The 17,704-nt window shown below is 44.8% G+C and overlaps 1 protein-coding gene across 1 annotated transcript; it reads right to left on the reverse strand.

The window, feature by feature from the left end:
* Positions 1–8,026: 8,026 nt before the first annotated feature.
* Positions 8,027–9,515, reverse strand: LOC123896554. The gene is made up of 2 exons (XM_045946929.1): positions 9,173–9,515; positions 8,027–9,066 (listed from the first exon to the last, which is right to left on the reverse strand). Exons 1-2 carry the CDS (start codon positions 9,513–9,515, stop codon positions 8,027–8,029), a joined length of 1,383 nt encoding a protein of 460 aa, XP_045802885.1.
* Positions 9,516–17,704: the final 8,189 nt, after the last annotated feature.

Raw genomic sequence — 17,704 nt, forward strand, 5'->3', positions numbered from 1 at the left:
TATTTTCTCTTCGGGCCCCATGTATCTTTTATACCCCTAATATTCCAATTTTGCCCTTGATAAAAACTTCAGTTCGCAGAAATCGAAGTTTTTTCTAGTTCAAATTCAGGAAAATTTCGGTTAACAGAAACCGAATTTTTATTTCAAGGCAAAAAAAATTCGGTTCGAAGAAACCGAAATTTTTATTTAAAGGCAAAAAAGTAAAATCCAGATGATGAAAAAGACCGATGAGGCCTAAAAAGAAAATATCTACTACTACTATTACATACTGTACATGCACCCAAAAAATAGGAAAAGTAATTTTCATTAAGAATTGTCGTGATGCATGGTAGAAGGACATTAATACCCCTACACAAAATGATGCTAACTGGGCCAAAGTTTATCGAAACAAACAAAGTACTTATGAAACGGGACCCAACCATAACCAACCATGAAAGAATTGAAGAGAGAGAGAGAGAGAGGGAGAACAAACAAAGAAAGAAAGTGACAGATGAGTCATGAATGAAAATGTCCATTTTGGTTTGGATAAGCCCGTCACCTGTTTGGGTGTTTCCTCGAACCCGCACATTTCTCTCTCATTCACTCTCACCAATCTCGTCCCATTTCTTAATCCCATTTCTTAATGTAATTATTGGTATACTGCTGGTAATATTGGAGGATACAAACTTAACTCATCAGTTAGCAGGACATCGTATTTGTTCTGGACTGGGCCAAGAGCTGGCCCAATCACTTATGCCCGACATTTGGGGCATGGCCCAATAAGGGGAAACTTCCCCGACACGTCAGCCAATGACGTGTCCTGCTCGACATAACGGATTAGCTCCACGCTAACCATGTGCTCGTTTATCCATGCACGATGACTCATTCAGCTTTAGCTTAACAGCTAAGCAGCACGTTTAACACGTGCTCCATTATCCAACCGCATCTGTCACGGAGCTTATCCCTTACCCGCGAATAGCGGAACGGCTCCAACCAAGATATAGGCAAATAACGGCCTTCCCCTACGATACAGGGACTATCTTGGCAGTTGAGTCTATTGGGCCGGTTATCCAGGCCCAATAGACCAACCTTTGGCCCAGCGTTGGGGGCACTATATAAGCTCTCCTATACAGGAGAGCCAGGTATTCTGAATCATTATTCAATACACTTTCTCTCTCTTCTTTTGTATCTCTCTGTTCACTTTGCTGACTTAGGCATCGGAGCACCTGCAGGTACAAACCCCCCCTTCGGTGTGGACGCTCGCTCAACGGACCGGCCATCAATCTATTCTGATCACCAGGTACGATCAGTGGCGCCGTCTGTGGGGACTGAGTTCTTCCCCATTCTTTAACCTTTCCTCAAAGAAACAAAGATAAAAAACCAAACCTCTCAAGAAACTTCATCATGGCCAGTTCTTCGCAGCCACTCAACACCGACGCCGGCGACGACAACGTGCTCAACGTTCCATCCTCTCCGCCGCCGCAGCATAACACCGTGCTATCACCGGTGCGTGACAATACCACCGTACCACGCGGTCCAGAAACCGACTCCCGCGACGGACGGGAAACCTCACTCTCTTCCGATGAAGAAGACGTTGAGAACCTAACCGATCGTCGTATGGGCAAACGCCCGCAATTCAAGCAAGAAGCTCCGGCAAACAACGCCGAACAGCCCGCCGTCTTGGCCAACTCTGAGGTCGCAGCCTTGATCGCTGCCCTCAAACAAACAACGGAGGCCATGCAGGCTCAAAATCGTCGACTGGACGAGCAGAGCGAAAGAATCGTCGCGCTGGAGAAAAGCCGGCGTCGCAGAAAGACCAACTCTCCCCCGCGGAGACACCAAGCTACTCCTTCCCCTCCTCGACCGGCGGCCGTCAAACATCGACGCCCCGACTTAGAGAGGGTCGAAGTTACTCCTCGGAAGAGGGATCGTACTCCTCCACATCGCGAGGGTAGACTCTCCCCGGGCAAGAAAGGGAAGCACGAAGCCCCTCGCCGCCATTCACCTCAAGGGTTGGCGAACATGGCCAAGCATGGCGCGTCGGGCAGCTACCGTCCTCGCAAATCTCGCAGTCCAACGCCCATGCCCGGCGACTATTCTCCCCGGTCTTCCGAGGACCATTCTCCTAACGTGAGCGACGAGGGTGATCCCCGATGCCCCCTGACCACAGACATTCTGAGGAAGCGTGTCCCAAAGGGCTTCGAGAGACCTCCTACGCTCCCCGCGTACGATGGTTTGACCGACCCCGACGACCACATAGCTAATGTCAACGCTAACCTGGATTTCAGGAACATTAGCGGGGCCATTAGGTGCAGACTGTTCCCAACCACGCTGAGGAAGGGAGCAATGGCATGGTACCAAAGCCTGCCCCCTCAATCCATCCATTCATGGAGGGATCTTACTGAACAGTTTTGCAGACACTTCACTGCTTCCCGCAAGCACCCAAAGACTGTGCATGCCTTGGAGGCCATATACCAAGCTGAAGACGAAACTCTCCGCAACTTCGTCGAGAGATTCAACAAAGAGGCTGTGCAGGTCGAAACGACCGACGACATGAAAAAATACTTGCTGCAGAGGGGCCTTCGCCCGGGCAGCGATTTTGCCAAAGCTGTGGGCATAGAGAAGCCACCCACCTGGGACGACCTCCTCCTAAAAGCTCAAAAGTACATCGACTACGAGGAGGTCCAGGCAGCTGATGTCGCTCGCCTTACCCGACCTGGAAGCAGCCACCCTGCCCGCGAGTCCACCCACAGGAACGATGACAGGGGAAGCGACCGGGGACATGACAGAGGCGGCGATCGGGGCGGCGAGAGGGGCAGAGACAGAAGGAGGGGCGACAGGCGTGAATCTCGTGGCCCTCCAAGCACATTCGCCACATACACCCCCCTCGTCAAGTCACGGGGAGAAATATTTGGTGAAGTTCACATCTCTGAGTTTAACAGAGCGAATGTAAAACAGCCTAAGCCGACTCCCCTGAAGCCCGGCCAAGACAAGAATAGGTATTGCAGATACCACAAGAGTTACGGTCACAGGACCGACGATTGCATCCAGCTGAAAGATGCTATCGAAATATTAATAAGAAACGGACAGTTACGAGAGTTCGTGAAGAGAAACAATGACCCTCGACCAGAGGCCGCGGAGACTCGCGCCGTCGAGGAGGTAGTTCCCCCACCAGCCGGGCAGAGTGGCACCAAGCAGATTGCCATGAGCGTCTCCCGGCCAGAAGACTTTGCTATCCCCAGCTATTTTGGGGACACCTATACTGCTCCTACGCTTAGCACGTGGGAATATTTCACTGACTCATTCGTCATATCCGGCGGTCATATGGACAAGCACACCGTCGGATCGATAAAAAGAAAATTCGAGGATCTCATCAACACGTCCTCGAATATGAACGCAACACTGGACAAGGCGAAGGGGCGATCAATGCCTTTAGCCTTCTATCGAGAAGAACTGCCCGGTGGGACAGCCAATTTCCAAATTCCCCTCCTCGTCCGGGCAGACATGGCCAACATGGACGTTCGTCGGGTCCTCATCGATCCGGGGAGCTCCTGCGACATTATGTACGCCAGTTTGTTCAGGACCTTACAGCTGGACGAGACACACCTCACCCCGTACTTGGGCTCAGACCTCACTGGATTCAACGGAGCAACTACTAGGCCTTGGGGTTATGTCGACCTGATAGTCACCTTTGGCTCCGAAGATACTGCTAAGTCGATCAGGGTGAAATTCTTGGTCGTGGACTGCCCTTGCCTCTACCAGTGCATCATCGGCAGGACGGCCATAGCAGACCTGGTTGCTGTCCCCTCCACTGCCCACTTGAAGATGAAGTATTATACTCACAAAGGGCAGGTTGCTACTCTACACGGGGACATTGAAGCTGCAAGAAGGTGCTTTGACGCAGCCTCCAAAGGCAACAACTTCATCGGCAAAGCTCCTGAGCCGAAAAAGCAAAAACCCTCCTCGGAAGCGCCATCAAAGCCTTCCCCGGAAGCATCATCAAGTCTGCCCGCCCCAAATGTGAGCTCTGTTGACCTCGACAGCCGCACCTCCAAGAAAGAGCATAAGGAGGAGAAAAAGCTAAAGAAGGAGGAGAAGGAGGACGACGAGGCAAGCAAAGAAAATTATCGCCCCATTCCAGATGGAGACTTCGAGATAGTGCAGTTTGGCGAGGATCCAGAAAAGGGAGTCAAGATTGGTACCGGGCTCCCCGAGTTGGCGAGGAAGCAGCTGAAAGCCTGCCTTAGAGAAAATGCTGATTTGTTCGCATGGCACGCTGCCGACATGCCCGGGCTGGATCCAAATATCGCTTGTCATCAACTTACTGTCGACCCACTTGCTAGTGCCGTAGTGCAACGTAGGCGTAGGCAGTCTCCCGAAAAAGCGGAGGCTGCTGAAAAAGCTGTAAAAGACCTCCTAGAGGCAAATTTTATTTCTGAAGCCAGATACACTACCTGGTTATCAAACGTTGTACTAGTTAAAAAATCTAATGGAAAATGGCGCATGTGTGTTGACTATACCGATCTCAATAGGGCTTGCCCTAAAGATTCCTATCCTTTACCTTGCATTGATAAATTAGTCGATAATTCTTCTGGCTTTAAATTATTGTCTTTTATGGATGCATATTCAGGATACAACCAAATCCCAATGGCTGTGGCCGACAGGGGAAAAACAGCTTTCATGACCGAGTCGGGCAACTATTACTACAACGTAATGCCTTTCGGTCTAAAAAACGCTGGTGCTACATACCAGCGGATGATGAACAAAGTATTCCGGGCAGAAATAGGCGACATGCTCGAAGTCTACATGGACGACATGATCGTAAAATCCCACGAGGAAATCGACCATACCGCCCACTTACGTAAGGTCTTCGAGCAGGCCAGAAAACACAACATGCGATTCAACCCAGAAAAATGCACCTTCGGGGTACGAGCAGGAAAGTTCCTCGGATTCTACCTAACAGAACGAGGAATCGAAGCAAACCCCGACAAATGTCGTGCCTTTACGGAACTCCCAACTCCGAGCAACAAAAAATCCATACAAACCCTGAACGGAATGCTAACCTCATTATCTCGCTTCGTAGCAAAATCTGCTCAACACGCATTACCGCTTTTCAAATTACTAAGGAAAGAAGCTGTGTTCGAATGGACGGACGAGTGCGAGCAGGCCCTCCAACATCTTAAGAAGGCCCTGTCCGAACCCCCAGTCCTCTCGCGCCCGGATGTCGAGGAAGTGTTATACATCTACCTCTCCGTCGCATCCGAGGCCGTCAGCGCAGCCCTTGTCCGCGAAACAACGGAAGGACAAAAACCAGTGTACTTCACGAGCAAGGCTCTACAGGGACCCGAACTCAGATATACACAAATCGAGAAGGTGGCCCTTGCCTTGATCAACGCAGCAAGAAGACTACGTCACTACTTCCTAGCACACACAATCATAGTACGAACCGACCAACCCATCAAATCATTGCTTGGTCGACCAGACACGGCGGGCAGGATGCTCAAATGGTCCCTCGAGCTTTCCGAATTCGACATTCGTTACGAAAGCAGGAAAGCGCTAAAATCACAAGTCCTAGCAGACTTTGTGGCCGAAATGACGAGTCCAGCCTCCTCGACAAGCGAGGCAGACAAATGGACAATATTCGTCGACGGAGCGTCAAGCTCCACGGGAGCAGGAGCAGGAATTATCCTGGAAAACGAAAATGGGATCATCATCGAAGTTTCCCTAGCACTATCCTTCCCGACATCAAATAACCAAGCAGAATACGAAGCCTTCCTAGCAGGGCTACGGTTGGCCGAGGACATGGAGGCAAAAGAAGTAAAAATTTTCACAGATTCACAACTTGTCGCCTCACAAGTATTGGGAGAATATCAAGCCAAAAATGATAATCTCTCTGAATATCTGGCATTAGTGAAGGAAAAAATCACTAAGTTCGAATCCGTGGAGGTGCAACACGTTCCACGCGAGCACAACAAACGGGCAGACATCCTGTCCAAACTGGCGAGCACAAAAAAGAAAGGCGGAAACAAATCCGTCATTCAGGAAGTACTCCCCCGACCAAGCATCGAGAAGGCGAGCAACGTCCTCGACATAAATGTCATTGGCGACCAAAATTGCTGGATGACCCCCGTATACAATTTCCTCGCGAATGGAACCCTCCCTGACGATCAGAAAGAGGCAGCAATAATTAGACGTCGAGCATGCGCATATGTCGTCCTCGACGGAAAGTTATATAGAAGAGGATTCTCAATCCCACTCCTTAAATGTGTCGACGAGGAAACGGTCGACTATATCTTGCGCGAGGTACACGAGGGAATCAACGCCCAGCATCTGGGAGGAAGATCGCTGGCCAGGAAAGCTCTTCGAGCAGGATACTACTGGCCCACCATGCAGCAAGACGCAAAGGACCATGTGAAGAAATGCGACAAATGTCAACGACATGGGGACATGCACCTAGCTCCTCCCCACGAACTCAAATCTTTGTCGTCACCATGGCCCTTCGCTTGGTGGGGCATGGACATACTTGGCCCCTTCACAAAGGGACTCCACCAAAATAAATTTCTGATAGTCGCCGTGGACTATTTCACCAAGTGGGTAGAGGCTGAACCCCTCTCCGACATAACGTCGTTCAGGATACTCTGTTTCTTCAAACGCGACGTACTCTGCCGATTTGGAATACCACAAGCCGTCGTCACAGACAACGGGACACAATTCACGGACAAAGGATTCCAAGACTTCCTCGCTGCTCTGGGGACCAAGCAACATTTCACTTCAGTGGAACATCCCCAAACTAACGGGCAAGCCGAGGCCGCCAACAGAGTAATCCTGCGCGGCCTAAGACGAAGATTGGACCAGAATAAAAAGAAATGGGTCGAGGAGCTCGAAAGCGTCCTTTGGGCCTATCGCACAACACCACACTCCACAACCGGGGAGACTCCATTTAGAATGGTATATGGAACAGAAGCAGTCATCCCCGTGGAGGTGGGCGAGCCATCTCGCCGAACCGAGCAACCGCTCGAAGAAGAAATGAACGACGAAGCTCTCCGTGAAGAGCTTGATCTCGTCGAAGAGATCCGCACGGGGGCATCCCTTCGGGAAGCCACCCTTAAACAAAAAATAGCTGCCCGACATGACGTCAAAGTCATCAAAAGAGAATTTGAAGTGGGCAGCCTCGTCTTAAGACGAAATGCTAAGGACTCCCAGGATGGTAAATTGGCGGCCAACTGGGAAGGACCATATCGCGTCATTGACAAAACAGAAAATGGCGCGTATTATCTCGAGGATCTTCGAGGAAAGAAACTTCCTCGACCTTGGAACGCCCAAAAATTAAAACAATATTATAGCTAAGTTATTGCCAAAGTAAAAACACTTCTAAAAGGCTGCTCGGATCCTCTAGCAACGAGCCCGACACCTCGACAACGGAAAGCACGCGGGCACACGTGCTCGATCCAAACAACTGAAAAGGAGATACTCTGGCTCAGGAAGGGCAGAGCGTCTCCCCGACGAGGATAACCTTTGAGACAAGCTCCTCGTCTTCGTGCCAAGGCTTAACGCCCAGCTCGCGATGGGAAGTTCAAGCCGCGGGGGCGGGCACAACAACGTGTCGGCCTCCGTATTAGCCTCAGAAAACAACTCTAGGCGCTTAGATAGTTCCCTAAACTTTCTAAGTTAAATCCGAGGACGACCTCCTCGACGAAACGCGCTCGCAACAAAAACTTGCAAATAGAAAAAATGGTTTTGTCGAGCAAATACACAAACATCAAAACCAAAAATTTGTCAAGTTAAAAACGAGCAAGCATAAAGACATGCATATTCAACACAGGCATAACTTAGCAAAACGAAAACAATAATTTAAACATACAAACGAGGAGCATAAAATGGACGAGCAGGATAAATAAAACGGGCATCACTGTTATAAATACCGGGCATAAAAACCCACTTGTTCAAATATTACAAAACCGGGCACGCAGGCCCCCAAATATTGTTCAAAAACAAAGAAAATTACAAGTTAACGGCGCGCAGGCCCAAATAAAACAGTCGAGGAGGATCAGGTGCTCTCATCATGGCCCTCTGGGTTATCCTCCGGTGCCTGATCCTCCCCGACAGCTTCCTCCTCAGCTTCCTCCTCCTCCTCGTCATCATCATCACCAGCTTCATCGTACTTCTCCTCCTCAAGGGCCATTTTCTGATACTCTTCAGGAATAACAATCTGCCCGTTCTCAACCCGTTTGAGCTTGTGAATGCCATCAGTAATCAAGCCATGCTCGGCATTCACAACCCTGAGTTGGGCGATCGCATTCTTCCACCCATGCACCATGCTCGCCAACATCAAGCCCCCTTGCCTTTTAATCTCCTTCACCAAGTCTGCCCGACTCACCAGCCTGGAAGTCTCAATGGCCTCGTCGGCAGCTGGAGCGAGTTTGGACTGCAGGTCCGCTATCACCGCTTCCAAGTTCTTTTTCTCCTCGGCTCCCCTGGTCTCCACCTCCTCGAGCCTTTTCTTAGCAAGCTCCAGCTCATCCCGGCTTTCCCTAACATCTTCCAGCAGCTGGCCATAATTCTCTTGCTTGCCCCTAAGGTCGATGAGCTCACCCTCCAGCTTCACAATGTGCCCCTCCAGCTTGGCGTTTCGGGCAGCCAACTTTTCCACCTCACGAGTTGGCCCCCCTTCATTTAATACCAGGGCTGTCTCCGCCAGCCGGATGACAGCAGCAATATCCTCATTCAGCTGATTCTGTCGGGCAGCTGAAGAAACACCCAGAACATAACTCTTCTCCGAGGCAGGCACTTGGAGGGGATTCTTGTCAAAAAAGCTCCGGTTGCTCAAACACGCGGGGAGGACAAAGCCACCGTCCCCCTCCGACAGGTCGACGATAGGCGTCATCTGTTCCTCCCGATGCCTCTTTGCACGACCTCCCGGGGTCCCAGCTGAGCTTCCTACCGGTGAAGATTGGGTGATGCTCCCCGAAGCAGTCTGTTCGGCAATCAGAATATTAGGCTTGGATCTCCTCGCCTTCTTCTTTGACTTCTCCCCTTTTTGCTCAGCAGCTATCCTCATCAGCTCGGAAGCAAGATCAGCCATTCTACCTGCAAAGTCAGAAACATGGTCAGAAACACGGGGAGAAACTCAAAACATCAAAAAATGCTGAATATAAAACAAGTAAAAAACGCGCAGGGTAAAACAAGTGGATACCCAACAAAGTGTCCTCGGCAGAAACAGTTTTGCACGACAGTAATAATCTGGTATTAACGAAACGAGGTTCGATCCTCGGTCTACCATGCTTATCCAAAGCAACATCCCCTAAGCTGGTTATAACTTTACAAGGCTTAAAGCCATCCACATAGGCCTTAAGCTTCTCAAAGCCTGCCATCTCCGCAGGGGTCAGGTCCTCGACAGGCGTCAGATACTCGTCGGTTCGCAGTACAAAATGTTCCGACGACCACGACAGTGGGAATCGAAGAACCCACTCCATTACTTGCTCCCCTTCCTCGTCCAACTGAGGAGACCCATCCTCGAGGAACATGGCCCTCTCCATGTGCAGAGAATCAAAAGCAAACTCCGTCACCGGCTTCACCACGTATTACCTCTCCTTGAAACCCCGAGCAGACTCGACGAACATCTTAAAAATTTTGCTCGACTGGTGCTTCAAGGAAATCCAACCCTGCCGGTCCCCGACTTTCTGTCGTTGGATTTGGAAGATGTAGAAAAACAAGGCAACAGTAGCTTCCACCTCCAGATACCGACAAAGGATCTGGTACGCCCGGATGAACGCCAACGAATTCGGGTGAAGCTGGGAAGGAGCCACCTTTAACCGGCCAAAAATCCCAGCTTCAAGGTCGTTGAAGGGTAGCCGAAATCCCAACTCCTTAAATGCCATCTCGTACATAGTAAATCTACCTCCTGCGTACGACGAGCAAACCCGCTCCCCTTCGGCAGGCGCATGAACCTCCCAGTTTTCCGAACCAGCCTCCTCGACGATAGTAAAGAGCCGCGGATCTTGGGCGGTAATCGTTGAAGCAATCCCCCGAGGCTCGGGCGCAACCCATGCCAGCTCTGGGTCGGTAATGGTGTCGACCAGCTTGTGTTTCGATGTTGCCTGGCTCCCCGTCGCTTCCTCTGTATCTGACATTTCGAAAACCTGAAAAGCAGCGAAAAGACAGTGAATTCGACAGTCATATCAAATCCACCCTTTCACCGCAATTCAAGTGAAAGGGCGTGAAAAAGGGCGAGGACGCTGTCCCCGACCAAAAGCCCTTATCAAAATGGCAAACAAAACAGAGAAACCGGGGAAAACCACTTAACAAAGCCTAAAAACGGGGAGAAGGTCCCCGACACAAGACATGGCTCGACACTCGAAACCAAACTCTAATCTGCATAAAATCTAAAGTTAAAAACGGGGAGACGCTCCCCGACACAGAGTTTCTACAAACTCATTTATCCACAAAATTTTCCCAGCGAAAAACAGGGAAAAGGTCCCCGACATTTATACAATTCATAAAGACACTTAAAATATTCGCGAAGGCGAAAACGGGGAGAAGCTCCCCGACATAAGGGTAAACTAACCTAGCTTTTGCTACAATAAACGGCGAGAGGAAACAACATTCTCCTCCCCGACACGGAACTCCTGGAATTCCCAAAAATTCAAATTCATTCGTGATGTTCATCGTGTTCTTCATCTTTTTCCAGAAATTCATACAATGTTCATACACCGAAAAATGGGTATAGAAACCCAGGGACGGCCAAAATCTTGGCATTCAATAGCATTGTCACCACAATCAAACACTAAATCACACTAAAAGTAGTGATTTTGGCCAAAACCCACGTAGGACGTAAGCAAAACACAGAACAAGTTCCAAAAGTTCAAACTAGAAAAATCTAAAGCACATACATATGGAACCCAACACACACTTAAACGCATTTCAAAACAAAATGGGTATAAAGAGCAAGCAAATACAATGTTTAGATCCAACACAAAGACAGAGAAAACAATCAAAAAAGTATCACTCACCTTTGTTTGGAAAAGTATGAAGGGACGAATGAATCTGGAGCTTGAAGCTTGGATCTTTCGAAAAATGCAAGTAGCAGCAAGAGGAAACGCAAAGAATAAAGACACACAAAGTCTGAAACTTTGGAAATGGTCTCCTCTTTCTCTATTTATAAACCAGCAAGTCCCTACGAATTCCTGCTCCTCCACAGCGAAACGATGCGCCTCAACGCATCACAACCGTTGATCCGGATCCAACGGTTCCGATGGAAACCCATCAAACGATCCTGATTCATCCTTGGAGAAATGAAAAGACGCGATGGATCCAACGGCTTACGCGCCTCCTCGTAAACCGAAGCAATGAACGCGTGTTCCCAATGTCATCATTACTCTCTCCACTAGCACACACGTGTCAAGATCAGATGAAACGTCTGTCTTTTCACATCCCATCGAACAGACCACGCGTCTCTCGAGGGGCTCATCGTTATCACCAACGTAATTATCTCCTCGACACCGCGATCAGGCGAAAATCACGGGCAATTGAAGCAATCTTCATAAATGAACATGCCCGCAAAAACAGGCAGCATTAACAAACGCGCAATTAATGCAACACCTCCTCGACAGTTAGTCGAGGAACTAAAAAGCCAATGACTTTCAAAACCTCTTCCCCGTAAGTTCCTCCTCGAACATCGTGGCACGTGATACGAGCAAAGGGAAACTTCCTCCTTGGAAAACCCTCCTCGTCATACCACTGAGGAATTTACGAGCAACATACGAATGAGCTCCTCGCGCAAACGAGCAACAATCATAATTAATGAATTATGAACTCCTCCTAGGAGCGACGGGGAAAACAACTCCTCGACATGCGGGCCTGGACCTTAAGTCATTACTCCTATGCCTAGGAGCAACGACTTGGGGGGCTCCTGTTCTGGACTGGGCCAAGAGCTGGCCCAATCACTTATGCCCGACATTTGGGGCATGGCCCAATAAGGGGAAACTTCCCCGACACGTCAGCCAATGACGTGTCCTGCTCGACATAACGGATTAGCTCCACGCTAACCATGTGCTCGTTTATCCATGCACGATGACTCATTCAGCTTTAGCTTAACAGCTAAGCAGCACGTTTAACACGTGCTCCATTATCCAACCGCATCTGTCACGGAGCTTATCCCTTACCCGCGAATAGCGGAACGGCTCCAACCAAGATATAGGCAAATAACGGCCTTCCCCTACGATACAGGGACTATCTTGGCAGTTGAGTCTATTGGGCCGGTTATCCAGGCCCAATAGACCAACCTTTGGCCCAGCGCTGGGGGCACTATATAAGCTCTCCTATACAGGAGAGCCAGGTATTCTGAATCATTATTCAATACACTTTCTCTCTCTTCTTTTGTATCTCTCTGTTCACTTTGCTGACTTAGGCATCGGAGCACCTGCAGGTACAAACCCCCCCTTCGGTGTGGACGCTCGCTCAACGGACCGGCCATCAATCTATTCTGATCACCAGGTACGATCAGTATTATATATGCAGAAACTCGAGTTCAAACTCAGAATATTCTATTTATTCATTTTTAAGGTAAATTTTTTAGTCACTAGCCTATTTAAAAATAAAAATAAAATAATAAGTATACGATACGAGTAGTATCATATACGGAGTACTATCGTAATCATCAAATAACACACTACAATATTTGGTCAAAAAATCAAATTACCATAATATAATAGCTTACTTAGCTTACTAATCACTTTAACATTTAAAAACATTTTAACAAGATTCAGCAAATCTCTAAAAATAGTAAAATAATCTATACGTTAATAGGTATGATTTTGTTAATCACTTTAAAAAAATGTTGTTTTTTCTTACAAAAAAAAAAGGGATAAATCATCCAAAGATGTTGTTAATTAGTTAATTAATAAATCAAACAAATTTTATCTCGGTGAACTTAGCTCAATTAGAAAAGATATCGTATTATATATACAAGAGTTGAAATTCGAATTCGAACACTCAACTTATCCGTCTTTAGACTATTTGAAAAAAAAAAATCAAACTAATTTTAACAAGGGTTGCATATTTGTATACACCTAAAAAATATATATATGTAGGTGAAAATTAACTATACACATATTTTCAATTTGAAAAGAACACTGGTTAGGATGACTCATATTTATCATGTGTTTGGTTTTGTGGAAAGAAATAATCTATCAATTTCCGTAATTTTTTTACTTCCATTTTTTTTCCTTCAAACGAAATAAAGCATTAATTTAGTTTAACAAATCCCATTTGTTCGTAGTTTAAGTTGGAAATGGAACCCACCAACCACTAAAAAAAGCAGCATTATTGAGCTTATCCATTAAAAAATTCACATAAATGGTTCTCATTTCTTCTATAAATACCTCCTTCCTCTTATCTTCTCATACGTTTCTAACAACTCTTGAAAGCATAAAAAAGAAAACAAAAAACATAAAAATCAAAGATGAGTTACTTGAACCGTGTTTGGATGGCGGCAACCGTGGCGGTAGCACAAGGCCACACAGATCCCGGCCACAAGTGCAAAACAGCCATCGGATCTATTCACCAAAACCGATCTCGTCTCTTCTCCACCGGAAGTTTGTCGGATCTCCGACCTTTGTCCGGCGTCGTTGTTTCGGATGTATCCGTGAGTTCTGAGGCGGATGAGAGGTTGAGAAGAACCGATGATTCTCTCCGGAAAGTCATGTACATGAACTGCTGGGGTCAAGGCTAAAAAACTGGCCTGAAACTCGGTGGAAATCGTCATAGTCGCCGGAGAATTGACTGAGTTGAATCGGATGATGGCGAGTTGACTCGATCGGAGAGAAAGCCGTGATGGTTTTTGCTTTCTGATATTGTAAATTGTAATTAACTGTACAGTGAATGAATGAATTTTACTTCTTTCACTCTTGAGCAAATTCATAGTGTTATGGATTATGATGAAATCAAATTAATTAATATTTTTAGTTAAATTTAACAAAATATCTTCCAATTATAAAAGAAAATCCCAATTTCTCGGTCAAGGGTTACATGATTTGAATTTTGAACATAGATTAACCTAAAAATATTATGGAATTGGTAAAATCTGATGCATCACAAGATTCACACATCCTTGGGTTTAATTCAAGAATCATGTACTGAGTTACTGTGCTGTCGGTGAAGCTTTGCATCATTAGGATGTTATGAACAATTTAACGTATGATTATTCAATAGATATTTGTTAACAAACATAAGCCATGGTTTAAGATTCCACGCCCAACCTATTAAACTCTGAGATAAGGCCACATGTATTAGTGTATGTTTGGTTTCAATTCTGGAGCATCCAGAATTGATTCTGGACGTGTAGAATTGATTCTGACTTGTTTGGTTTCTCAAAAGTAGAATTGATTCTGCTTCCAGAATTGATTCTACTTGAAGCTAGAAATCGTAGCTTCTGATTCTAGAATTGATTTTTACACTCAAATTTTTTGTTCAACTCATTTTTTCATGAATATATCCAAACATAAACCACTTCAGCTTAAAATCAATTTTGGCCAGAATCAATTTTACAGAATTAATTCTGCCAAAATCAATTCTCTCCGCCGCAGAACCAAACACACGCTTAGTGTTGGACATAGGTTGGACATAGGTTGGTGTCCGATATCCTGATATCAATGAACTTGTTAGAGTGAATGTTCCTGTTGGAAGGACAGAATCAAAGTATAGTGTTGGACATAGGTTGGTGTCCGATATCCTGATATCAATGAACTTGTTAGAGTGAATGTTCCTGTTGGAAGGACAGAATCAAAGTATAGTGTCAAATAAGTTGATGTCACGTTAGATCTTATGGTGGCCAACTTAATGTAACCCTTATAGCTTAGTTTTCGACTTTCCGAAATATATTACCCGATAAATTAATAGTTGTTGTTCTTGTTTCGTTAGTACCTTTAGTAGTTCCTATACCTGTTATGTTATCACTTGGTTAACTTTTTGAATTAGGTCGTGCTACTTTAAAATTGGGCGGTGTTTTTCTTAGCAATCTAAGGGGTTGATTTAATTTTGGACATGCGTCATTTTATTTGCTCTTCTTTTTCGAGAGCATTTGATATAAAAACTAAAACTGTAAATCATGATAAATTTTATGGAAGCATTGGTTTATACATTCTTCTTAGTCTTGATTTTATGAATAATTTTTTCGCTATCTTTTAATTATCTCAATTGAAATAACGAGCCTTGTCGATCGAATAGTCTTCTTGTGTGTCTCCAATGACAAATTAATTTATTCTATACATATTTTATTATCCTATTTATACTTATTATATATACGTGTGTGCACGTTCCTTTTTATTTGTCGATATTCCAAATAAACCGAACTAACTAACTAACACGTGATCCATATAAATTGATCGACAGTCAGAGACGAGTTAAATTTTACTCATTCTTTTATAAAAAAAAAAAACTATTTTAGACTCGAATTTGATCGAACTTTCCATAGGATCTACCCTAGCTTAAAGCTCCACAACAAAGGGGAAAAACTAAGAAATAGTAAAGCCTCCTCCACATAAATAAGCCGACATGACTTATATGAAACAAAAGCCACAACAACAAAAAAAATATTTGACCCTACATTTAAAATAAGACCAAATTTTTGCAAAGGTACCTGCCTAAGCCAGCGCACATGTAGCTCTTCCTCCATATGATCCAGATCCACCATCAATTAATTCTAGGTTCAGAATAAAATGGACCATTGAAAATACTGGTTCATATTGGAGCATTAATTTTAATTGATGGAAATTTTAAGTGTCACAACAATTTTTTTTAACATGATACTATATGAAGTTTGCACCTTCGCTGTTTCTTAATCAATAAGTTTGCACTCTGATTAGTGATGGTTGATTTTCGTCGTAGAATCTGTGGAATATACACGGTGAGTTTTCCTCTTTCAATCAAATTTTTTCCATCCAAATGAATCAAAATTTGAACTCTTGACCACATATTTAAAGGGATCAAAACCTCTACAATTTGGACTAATTATAATTTTTTTTGAAAAAACAGGACCAATTCATTGTTGCAAGAATGCATCAAAAAGAAGAAAAAAAGATAGACTACCAAGCCACTAAGAACTCATTTCAACAAAAGAGGTAAATAAATTTGTTGTAGTTATTTCAACATGTAGATGTAGTTAAAAATTATAAAATTGAGGTAAATAAATTTGTGTTGATTAAGTACAGTTATTGATAAATGAGTTACCTAATCTTATTAAACATTCATTGAACTACGTTATCTATGTGTTTGAACTACATTGAGGTGAAGGATTTTTACGGTGGAAAAATGTGACTCAAGCTAAAATGGATGGAAATATTACAATAGAACACATTGCAGATAGCTGTGTTTATGGTACATAGATAAACAAGGATTTTTCACAAGAATGCAGGCAAATTTCATGAAAATAGGAGAAGCAATTTGTATACTCACATGGATGGGTCTCAACTGTACAACGAGTCACATGAGTAATAAGGCATTGTCAAATGTCAACTACTACCTTTCTAAAAGTTTCATTGTAGTTTTTTCATTCAATACATCCTTGCTTTCCCTGAGAAAAGCACAAAACTCTTTAATGCAGTCAAATTGGACGCAGGTATTTGCTTCCGCCTTATTAGACGCAGGTATTTGCCTTTATGTATTGGATTATACAACGATACACACCAGATGATGCTTCAACTAGTACATGGCCCCATAAGACCTAACAAATGAGACGGTAGTAAAAACAAACCCAAATGGAATTTACAGATATATAACACAATGAAGGCGCACATACTAAACAGAAAGAAGATATAACTGTAAACCCATTAAAACTTCTAGAAATTCTGTCAATTCATAAAGAAACTTGATACATTTTTCCTTCATGTCCTTCTCTTTCACAGCTACTTCATGAAGTTGACCATTATCTGTACCGACAATGAATTCCTTCGTGGAAAATACATTTCCAAAGTTAAATCAGAACCTTAAGCAGGAAGGTCTTTGTTAGGCGAATAACTGACTACCTCAAGTTATCTATTTCTTGTTCTACGCAACAGCATTCACAACAAGACCTTAAAGCTTGCTCAAAACCCACAGCTAGGTTCATTTTGCATGACTATAGAAAGTTTCAGCTCCTCCTGGCCAACAATAGCGGCAATCCAGTGACACCCTCCTCGATCAACAAAAGACACGCTCCTCGATCAACAAAAACTTTGTGGATTAAATGTCCCCTCCTCAGGATGACCTGCAGATAGGTCAAACTATGTACTCCAACCATAGAATAATATATCAGACTCTCATCAACCCAGTTGAACAAGAAGAACATCAAAGCACAAGAAAAACTCTAAATTTCATGTGCCTGAAGGTGTAGGTCAATGGTATGGATTGGGACAATGAAGGAGTACTAGGAAGGAGGTTCGTAGCTAATTTTTTTTTTTGTTATTAGGAAATGTGGACCTGGTGATCCAAAGTTTGGCTGCGAGGTAAGTAAAACTTGATAAAGAAGTGTTCCTACCAGGAATCTATAGCACAATCTTTGCTGCTAACAAATACTCATCTTCCTAACAAATTAAACATTAACATTTGCCTATAAAAAACTCTAAATTCGCATTAACCGAAGCAAAGCATTGTCAATCAGTAAAACAGCATCATTGAAAATTTGAAATAGTGAACCCCTACTCTATATCACAGTTCAATTACATATAAATTGCCAATTTAGACACCCAAAATG

This window comes from Trifolium pratense, linkage group LG7 (genome assembly GCF_020283565.1).
Source record: "Trifolium pratense cultivar HEN17-A07 linkage group LG7, ARS_RC_1.1, whole genome shotgun sequence".
Classification (NCBI taxonomy): domain Eukaryota; kingdom Viridiplantae; phylum Streptophyta; class Magnoliopsida; order Fabales; family Fabaceae; genus Trifolium; species Trifolium pratense.